The sequence below is a fragment of the Crocuta crocuta genome, unplaced genomic scaffold (assembly GCF_008692635.1).
Source record: "Crocuta crocuta isolate KB4526 unplaced genomic scaffold, BGI_CrCroc_1.0 scaffold334, whole genome shotgun sequence".
Lineage (NCBI taxonomy): Eukaryota > Metazoa > Chordata > Mammalia > Carnivora > Hyaenidae > Crocuta > Crocuta crocuta.
The window spans coordinates 3,254,610-3,264,077 of NW_027533260.1; the positions used below are offsets into that span (position 1 = coordinate 3,254,610).

Sequence of the window (9,468 nt, forward strand, 5' to 3'; positions counted from 1 at the left end):
GCTCCGCGCCGAAGCCAGGCCCGGCCCTTGCTCCCGGGATGCCTCGCGCGGCCTCCCGCCTCTCTTCCCGCCGTGCCTCGCGCAGCGGCTTCCACTGACTCTCCTTTCCCCGTCAGTCACTTCTCGGACCCACAGCTACATCCGCCCACTCGGAGCGAGGGAAAGCTCGGGCCGTTTCCCATCGTGCTCTGCGGGAGGACTCACCCCACTTCACCCCTTTTCCTAAGAGCCTCCGGTCCGGGAGACTACAACTCCCAGCGGCCCCCNGCGCCGAACGGTTCCGGGTGTGACGCGCAGGACAGCGGCGCGCGGGGCCGGCGCGAGGCAAGTGGGGACGCCGACGCGGGGCTGGGAGGCTGGGGGGCGTAGCGCGTGCCGTTCGCTCGGGGCCCACGGCTCCGCCGGGTCGGTCGGCTGCAGAGGAGCCGGCGTGGTGGACGCTCAGGCGGCCGAGAGCGTGGCAGGGAAGGGAGAGCGTCGGCAGCGGGTCGCTTGAGGGGGCGGGGNGGAGAGAGAGGGCCAGGTACCGGCTAGACGAGGGCCGGAGTCCGTAGGACCGGACTGAGTTTGAGGAGAGGCCCGAAGGGGCGGTGCTTCCTCGAGGGGGCGTGGTCGTAGACACCCGAGGGGGAGGGGCCAGGGGAAAGCTTGGTGGGCGGAGCCATCGGAAATTGAATGGCTCGGGAGGCGGGCCCACCTGGAAGGGGTTGAGGGTGGGGGAAGTTTGTGGGCGGGGCCAGATGCCAGCAGGAGGGGCCCTGNGCAACTAGCCATCTGCAGATATTTTATCTAATTATTTATTTATTTTGAGAGAGAGCACAAGAGCATGAGTGGGGGAGGAGCAGAGAGGGAAGTAGAATCCCAAGCGGGCTCTGCACTGTCAGCACAGAGCTCTACCCAGGGTCTCGAACCCACGAGCTGTGAGATCATGACCTGAGCCGAAATCAAGAGTCAGATGCTCAACTGACAAAGCCACCCGGGTGCCTCCGGAACTTTGTCTTCACTAATAAGTCCCACCAGCAAATCATTTTGGTCCATAAAAACAGGAGTTTCATCTTGGTGGAGAAACTTATGTTTCTGATTTTGTGTGTGTGGATGGAGGGGTTCTTTCTTTTTAAAAAATTTTTTTAAATGCTTATTTTGGGGAGACAGAGACCGAGTGTGAGTGGAGGCAGGGCAGAGAGAGAGGGAGACACAGAGTCTGAAGCAGGCTCCAGCCTCCAAGCTGTCAGCACAGAGCCTGACGCGGGACTCGAACCCACGAAGTGTGGGATCATGACCTGGGCCAAAGTTGGACACTTAACCGACTGAGCCACCCAGGTGTCCTGGGGTTTTTTCTTTCTGAAAGGAGGAGGGCCGTGTGTTTTGGTGTCTGCATAACCCATATTCTCACCAAGGGTTTGGCTTTCTGTTTCAGGACCAGCGGGGTGGAGAAGAGACGGAAGAGAGAGGGAAGGGAGCATTCTGACGCCACCATGCAGCGGAGTATCATGTAAGGACCCTGCCCCTCCGTCCCACACTCTCTGAGGTTCTCTGCTTCTCTCTCTCCCTTTCTGTGCCTTTTCTCGGAAGAACACAAGTTAGTCTCCAAGTTGGAATTTGCAGGAGTCAGTACAGAAAACATATAGTGTGACACGAAGGACAGGCAGGGTGTTAACCAAGAGGTTTTAGCCACGGGTTCAGAAATGCCACCCCAGTGGCTTGCATTCGGTGGCTCGGCGCCCCAGGGAACATCGGGCAGTGTCTGAGACATTTTTGGTTGTCGTAACTGGTGGGGGGGCAGAGGGGGGGTTCTTATTAGCATCTCCTGGATAAGGGCTGAGCACAGTGCTGAACTACAGTGCACAGGGCAGGCCCCCCCCCCCCCCCCAAAAAGGGGNTGGACCCGGGAGCCAGAACTCTTTCCCTGGGAACCCGAGGGGGCATTCCAGTTGGAGGGGATGGAGTCTAGGCTGACTCAGACCTGGACCCCCACCCCGGAGACCTGGGACGTCCCAGATCACAGGCTCCGTTCTTCTCACGTGATGGCGAATCTGGGCCTAGCCTGTCCTGGGCCGATAGCACCACTGATGGCTTTCTCGGCTGGATTGGCTGATCGATTGGCTGACTGTAAAGTAAGTCATTCCGGAATGGTTTTCTTTTTAATGTTTATTTAGTTTTGAGAGAGAGAGAGAGAGAACACAAGCTGGGGAGGGGCAGAGAGAGAGAGAGAGAGAGAGAGAGAGAGAGGGAGGTACAGAATCTGAGGCAGTCTCCAGGCTCCGAGCTTTCAGCATGGAGCCTGATGCAGGGCTTGAATCCACGAACCCGTGAGATCACGACCTGAGCTGAAGTCGGCCGCTTCACCGACTGCGCCACCCAGGTGGCCCTGGAATGGTTTCAGGTGTACAGGAAAGCTGTGCAGACGGTAGAGACCGTTCCTGCATCGGGCGCACCCGGTTTCCACTGTTGACATCTCATGTGACCATGGTCCATCGGCCACTGCGAGGAGTCGGCATTGGGACGTTACCATTAACTACACTCCCCGTGTGTTCGGATCTCACCGCTTTATCTGTTAATGCTCTTTTCTGGTCCACGATGCAGTTGGGAGTCCCAGGCTGCCTTTAGTTGCCGTGCCTCCTCCCTTCCCTCTGTCACCGCGGGTGACTGTTTCTCAGGCTTTGCTTGTCAGGATGCCTGCCGACGGTCCCCAACTTTGTCTGACGTTGCTGTCACTGGGTCCCCAGGCAGTGAAGGGAAGTACCCTGGCATCACCTTGTAGTAGGGGGCACACGGCCTCCCTAGGACATCCCCTGTGACGCTGGCCTTCGTCACTGGGTCAGGAGAGTGTGGGGCAAGGTGTCCGCGTTATTAGGTTCCCACCATCCCTCCTCAGGACTCGGGTCTCCGGAAGCCAGCCGCTCGGGCCAGCCTGTCTCAGGTGGGGAGAGCACGCCTGGCCTGATTGGCCTTTTCCAGAGCCCTGCAATGCCTTCCGACGTGTTCTATTTAGTGACTTAATATCCATCTGCCTCTTCCACTGAGTGTCGACCCCCCGGGGGTGGGGGCTCTGTCTGGGTCTCCACCGGATCCCCGGGGCCTCAGCCAGGCCCTGACACCTAGGAGGCGCTTAGCTGGTATTTGTTGAGGGAAAGTTGGGAATGTGTCATTGGGTGCGTCAGGATGGGAAACAGGAGCAGAGTGCCTCTGCCTCCTCTCGCTGAGCCCCTCCTCCCCTGGCTGAGCCCCGCCTCCCCTGGCTGAGCCCCGCCTCCCCTGGCTGAGCTCCACTTTCCTTACGAAGGGAGCTGTTGCATCCTGGGATGGCAGTGTGTGTCGGAAACTCTAGAACCGGGCACCCATTGGAGTCATTTGTGCTGGTATCATTCCTGTCCTCCTCTCCTCCTGTGCTTCTGCAGGTCATTTTTCCACCCCAAGAAGGAGGGCAAAGCGAAAAAGCCAGAGAAGGAGACCTCCAACAGAGAGCCAGAGCCACCTCCAAAGTATGTGCCTGGGCTGGGAGGTGGTGAATTTGTTCCTCTGTAAACCAGGGTCTCTTGGATGGCTGTAAGTGTCCCAAACCCAGCTCAGAGCGTCTTGGAGCCTTAAAGGGGATTTTTTTGACTCTGGTAACTGGAAAGTCCCAAGGTAGGCCCAGCTTCAGGCATAGCTGGATCAAGGGCCTCGGAATTGTTAAAGCAATGGGCAAGTCTGAGCCCCAGGAGTCAGACAATGTGGGGACTAGCACTGGGGAGTGAGCTGCATGCATCGGTTAGACCTCTTACATCCTATTGATCAGAACCCAACACAGGGCCACACCTAGCTGCAGGGGGTGCTGGGAAGTGCAGCCTCTAGCCGAGGGGCCACAGACTTCGCTAAATCTCAGGGGCTTGTATGACTGAAGAAGAGAGGCCATTCTCTGCCCTCAGTGGGGACTCCCATCCGCTCCTCAGCCTTGCTCATCGCAGAGGAGGTGGGCACGTAGGATGTGGTGGATGGATGGATAATTAAGAGCGTATGCCAAGGAGGCCCCTAGCAAAAGCCTGTTAAATGTTTGAAAGGGAAGGGAGGGAATGAAACGTAGGGAAGGAGCTGGAGCGTTCAGGGCAGCATCCCCCCTCTGCCTGCTGGGACACCTCCATTCTCCCACCTCCCAGGGCGGCACTGAAGGAACGGAACGGAGAGGTGCCTGAGCTCGATTCTCCAGTGAAGAGGCCAGGGCGGAAGGCGGCCCGGGTCCTGGGCAGTGAAGGGGAGGAGGAGGATGAAGCCTTCACGCCCTCCAAAGGCCAGGTAGGTCACCCCCGCCCCCCCCCCAGAACCTCCCCGGTGTGACCAGGAGGAGCCATAATTCCCATCAGCTTTGCAAACCCAGAGCTGCTCAGGGGAGCTCATGGCCTCGGCGGTGGGGGAGGTCAGCGGTTCTGCCCTGGAGCAGATGGGCAGCCTGGGCTCCGCGGTTCTGACTCCACCTCTGCCCGTGACCTGGGGCAGCATAGCACGCAGCTCCCAGAGCACCTGCCCCCCAGGGTGTGCACAGGAAGAGGGGTCCGTTCAAGGGCGGGTCTGACGATAATGCAGGATACAGAGTAAGGGCTCAACCACAGACGTCCGGTCCCCCCTGGTGGCAGGGGCTTTTCGTCTCTTCCCAGACGTTTGCTTCCGTCCTCCCTTGCATAAAAGTCACTTAATGGGGAGGGGGGGGGGGCNCATGGTTCGTGAGTTCGAGCCCCGCGTGGGGCTCTGTGCTGTGCTGTCAGCACAGAGCCCGCTCAGGACCGCCTGTCTCCCTCTTCTCTGCCACTCCCCCACTCACGCGCTCTCTCTTAAAATAAAGCATTAAAAAAAAAAAAAGGCGCTTAATGGGCAGCTGATTAGTGACCCTAATTCCTTCTGCAGCCTGAGTGGCCCTTTGCCTCATCCCCAAATGTGTTCATGGCTCCTGGGGGGGTGGGGGGAGCCACCCTCAGGGGCTTGTGCTTTGCTCTGGGGCTGCGAGCCATCCGTGGCCCAGTTTTGAGCAGGAGAGAGACGGATGAAGTATCGGGTTCCCGGCAGCCTTCACACCCCCCTTTGGGGCCTGTATCCATCAGCGTCCAAACGGGAGAGAACACGCGAGTGATGTGAACAGAGAGAGTTTAATACAAAGAAAGGTCCACCAGGAATGCAGATTTCAAGTGGGTAACGGCAGGGGGGAAGAGAGAGCGCTCAGGCAGCGTGGAGGCAGTCCCTGCAGGATGCAGCCTCCACGCCTGGAAGGGTAGAGCTGAATTTCAGACCTTCACATGCTGGCGGGTGGGTGCCGGGGCCTCTGAGCTTGCAGGGGGTGGCTTGAGGGCCTGGTCGGATCTTTGAGGAGGGGGCATCGGGCGGAGAGGGCTGGTGTCTACGAGGCATCACGTCGCAGGCCCTGTGAGTGTTGGAAACCCCATAAATTGGATCCAGCTGCCCCAGGCTCCCCCCGCCCCCCCCCCATTCCGGCCCTGCTGAATACACAGCTTCGCGCCAGAGCGGGAAAGGGGTTCACAGAGTGCCCACGTCACGAGGGAGAACGGACCGGGTAGGCTTGGAGCAGAGGGGCAATCACTTAACTGGCAGAGGGCCCTGGGAGATGAGTGAGCGGTTGAAACCAACATACAAGGTGGGAATTTATTTCTCTCTAACGAGCACAAAAAGTCCTGGGTTAGTGTGGTAGCCTCTCAGTGTCGAAGACCCGGGCCGAGTCTATACCCTTCCTTTTATCCCTGGATGCCCTTGTCCAAGTGAATGTCCATGTTCAGCCAGTGAGGAGGCCAAGACGTTGCTTGGGAAGTGTGCGTTTCCCCTTCTGTTGCCTTGTGTCTGTTGCTGGGAAGTGTGGGTCTCAGACTCCTGACCACACCTAGTAGCAAGGGCAGCTGGGAAATGTAGTTCTCACTCCTGACTAACCTGGCTGCAAGGGAGGCTGGGAAATGTATTTCTCACCCTCCTGACTACACCTCGCTGCAAGGGAGGCTCCAAGGTGTGGGTCTCAGATTCCTGACTGCATGTAGCTGCAAGGGAGGCTGGGAAATGTAGTTCTCACTCCTGACTACACCTGGCTGCAAGGGGAGCTGGGAAATGTAGTTCTCACACTCCTGACTACATCTCGCTGTAAGGGAGGCTGGGAAGTGTGGATTTCAGACTCCTGACTGTACCTAGCTGCAAGGGAAGCTGGGAAATGTGGTTTTTAGCTGGGCCATCATATGCCTACCTAAAAATCAAAGGTCCTACTACTGGAGAAAAAAGAGTCCATTTGGAAATATTGGCGTCCATGATGGGGAGAGTCTGGTACCAGGAAATTTCACAGGTGGGTGGGTGAAGGCCCAGGTAAGAGGAGGAGGCCTGAACTGAGACTGAACTCTTGGCAAAGAGGTGGCCCCTTCTTCCTCCCCTCACTCTAGAATTGTTTTCCTTTTGCCTTCCAGAAGCCGGCCCCGGGCTCTCCACCCGTGTCCCCTGCCAGCCCAGTCACGTTTCCTGAGGGCAGCCCTCCCCTCTCCGACGCCTCTCCTGTGGGGATCTCCCCAGCAGGGATCCCGAAGCGGCGCACAGGTAAGGACACACAGGCTCCTGCACCTTCCGTGGCCTGTCTTCATCCACGCGAGGGTTTCTGCACCAGGCAGCCACGCTCATCCCAGCTCTGATCTTAATGTTGTGGTTGAGAGCGCGGCTTCACCATCCACTGGCAGTGTGACCTTGGGTAAATGACTTACCTTCTCTGAGCTTCAATTGCTTTATCTGTAGAACAGAGATGACCGTAACTGGGTGTTTACCGTACCAGAGATTAAGAGGAAATGTGCACAAAGTGCTTGGGATTGGTCTTGGCCCTTGGCGAGCGCTCAGGAAGTGTTGGTTATTATAACCGAGGTTACCTGCCGCCATGGAGGCCACACAGCTCACTGGGGGAGCACGGGGCAGGGGCCACGACTCAAGGGCGATTTGAAGTACAAGGATGAGCAGGCAGGGAATGGGAAGGGAAGAGAGTTAATGGAAGGAAGGAGGCATCGAGAAGGCACTTCAGGGCACTGATGGCCTGGTGTGCTGGAGCGCAGCACACGGGGTTGGGGACACCGAGCTGGGACACCGAGCAGGGACACTGAGAAGGCCCATGGAAAGCCAGCCTGAGGAATGGCACCGTGTCCCCTGGGGGATCGGGAAGGGTTTGTATGGGGGCGGGGGTCACAGGTGAGAGACCCTCTAGTGATGAGGGCGACATGTGGCAGGTNTTTTTTTTTACTTTTGAGAGAGCGAGAGAGAGAGGGCGTGCATGAGTGGGGAGGGGTGGGGTGGGGAGACAGAGGATCTGAAGCAGGCTCCTATCTGTCAGCACAGAGCCCGACGCAGGGCTCAAACTCATGAACTGTGCGATTGTGACCTGAGCCGAAGTCAGTTGCTCAATCTGCTGAGCCCCCTAGGCGCCCCTCCCAATTATTTTTTGTTTATGAAAAAAACGAAAAAAAAAATGGTGGCAGTGGTAAGGGGCACGGTACGTGGGAGCTCAGAACTGGGCCGGCGCATAGGGGGTGATGCCTTGCGCTGAGCCTTGGAAGACGGACTCGTGTCGACCATGCTGAGGAAGTGTGATGGGTGCTGATGCGGCTGAGAGCCGTCTGCACAGAGGCCCCAGGCTGGGAGCGGCCGGGCATGCGGGGCATCGCACCCCCTGCGATGTTTCTGGAGAATGGAATGCACTCCGGGGATCAGGGAGAACTCGGAGGCGGTGTGCAGCGGGACAGGAGGGCGGGGCTGGCTCGCACAGGGCCCCACGGGCTGGGGGCCTGGGTCTTGTCCTGAGGGTACCCGGGGCGCTGCGGGAGGGCTGCGAGAGAGCGGGGCCTGACGAAACAGCTGAGCGACCCAGGGCTGATGCCAAGATTGGCCCTGCGTGGGGAGGAATTTTATTTAGAGGGAACGGCACCTGAAGTTTGCCCCAGAGGGCCACCAAACAGCACGTGCAAGGGCCCGGAGGTGTGGCACGGCGTGGCGTGTTTGGGAACCACAGAAGTGCAGCGGCGCAGGAGAGGAAAGGGTTAGGTGGCGTGGGAAGCGTTGGAAGGTCATCTGGAGCGAGGGGAGGTCGGGCAGCCCGTGTCCAAAGACTGTCCTGGGGACGTGGACACTTTCTGAACGAGGAGGAGGAGGAGCGAGCCCTCCGCCGCTGAGAGCAGGTCCCTCTGCGGCCAAGTGCGGGCGCCACTGGGTCCAGGAGACCGGGGAGAAGGTGACAGATAATAAAAGCGACTGCAGTCACCTTCCGGTGAACTCCCTACCATGCATGAGCGTCTACTTAGAGTCCTCTAGAAGCGGCCTCCCAAGTTCCAGAACAGGAGTTCAAGTGCAAGTCGTTTGTTCATGAGGACACAGACAGTGAGCGACTCAAGGCGGGGTCCCAGCCAGGAGAAGATGCGCGTTCGTGGTGGCTGCTTGGGTTTATTGTCATGATGGAGGGACCCCCTCGGGGCCCGGCCTCCAGACAGAAGGGGGGAGTCCCAGAGCCTCCTCCAGGGACTCCATCGCCGATGGGCCCAAGCTCCCTGGGGACAGGGACACACAGGCCAGCGAGGTCAGCCATACTGTGCCCTTCACCTTCCCAGCTCGGAAGCAGCTTCCTAAACGCACGATTCAGGATGTCCTGGAAGAGCAGAGCAAGGATGGGGACAGAGAGGCAAAGAGGAAGAAGGAGGAGGAAGGTGAGTCGCTGGGAGGAGGGGGAGAGAGGGAGGGAGTTTGTGTGCAGTGGGGAATCTGGAAGGGGGGGGCCTCTCCGAGGGGACAGAGTGTCAGGCTCCCCGATTTGATGCCCGTGTCCCTGACTCCACCCCACCCCCACCCCCAGCAGCATAGGCGGTGGCTTTGGGCCACTTGCATTTATTGTGAATTCATACACAGTGTTTCCCATGTTTATCTTCTGTTTGTCTTGATGGAAAACCTTTTCATCTCTATCGCTTCTTTTTTCCTGGCAAGTTTTACCCAAGGTCCCCAGCCTCTTGCAGCGCCCTTAGTGGCTCTGGTTTTTTTTTGTGGCACCCACCCCCCAACCAGGCCACAACCTCCGTGTCTCTGTTCATTAAGTAGTTATGTCCAGATGGCCGTTTATATTCTAGAAGCCTTGGCGTTGGAGAAAATGGGGTGCGCACATCAGAAGGGAAAGCAGTTACTTTTTGTTGTGTCCTGAGTTGCAGTCACTAAATAGGATGCCTCCTGGCCTCCCCATGGTTTCTCAAACTGTGGAATCCAACTGAAGACTCCCCCCCACCCCGTTTCCTGCCCCACGCTGGGTTTTTGTGCTAAGTCTTTACCACGGCCACCAGTGAAAGGTCAGCTTTGCAGAAAGGTAATGCGGGAATTCTGGGGACAGACCTCAAATGGGACTGAAATCTTAAGATACCTCAAGCCAGCAGTTCCTTCAGTGTCCACTAGATGTCGCCAGTTTCCCTTGGAAAAATAAACTATCTTGCCTCAAGGATG

The 9,468-nt window shown here is 58.0% G+C and overlaps 1 protein-coding gene across 4 annotated transcripts in view; it reads left to right on the top strand.

Annotated features, from left to right (window-relative positions):
- Nucleotides 1-273: 273 nt before the first annotated feature.
- LIG1 (DNA ligase 1) overlaps nt 274-9,468 on the top strand; it is a 31,714-nt gene continuing 22,519 nt past the window's right edge. For 3 of the 4 annotated variants that reach the window (XM_077747260.1, XM_077747264.1, XM_077747262.1), the window contains exons 1-6: nt 274-324; nt 1,418-1,492; nt 3,399-3,482; nt 4,137-4,272; nt 6,426-6,552; nt 8,595-8,690. In XM_077747260.1, coding sequence (XP_077603386.1) covers nt 1,476-1,492; nt 3,399-3,482; nt 4,137-4,272; nt 6,426-6,552; nt 8,595-8,690 — 460 coding nt within the window. In that variant the 5' untranslated portion in view covers nt 274-324; nt 1,418-1,475. Of the gene's footprint in view, nt 325-1,176; nt 1,321-1,417; nt 1,493-3,398; nt 3,483-4,136; nt 4,273-6,425; nt 6,553-8,594; nt 8,691-9,468 lie in introns of those variants that run through there. The other variant, XM_077747261.1, reaches the window with a different exon arrangement.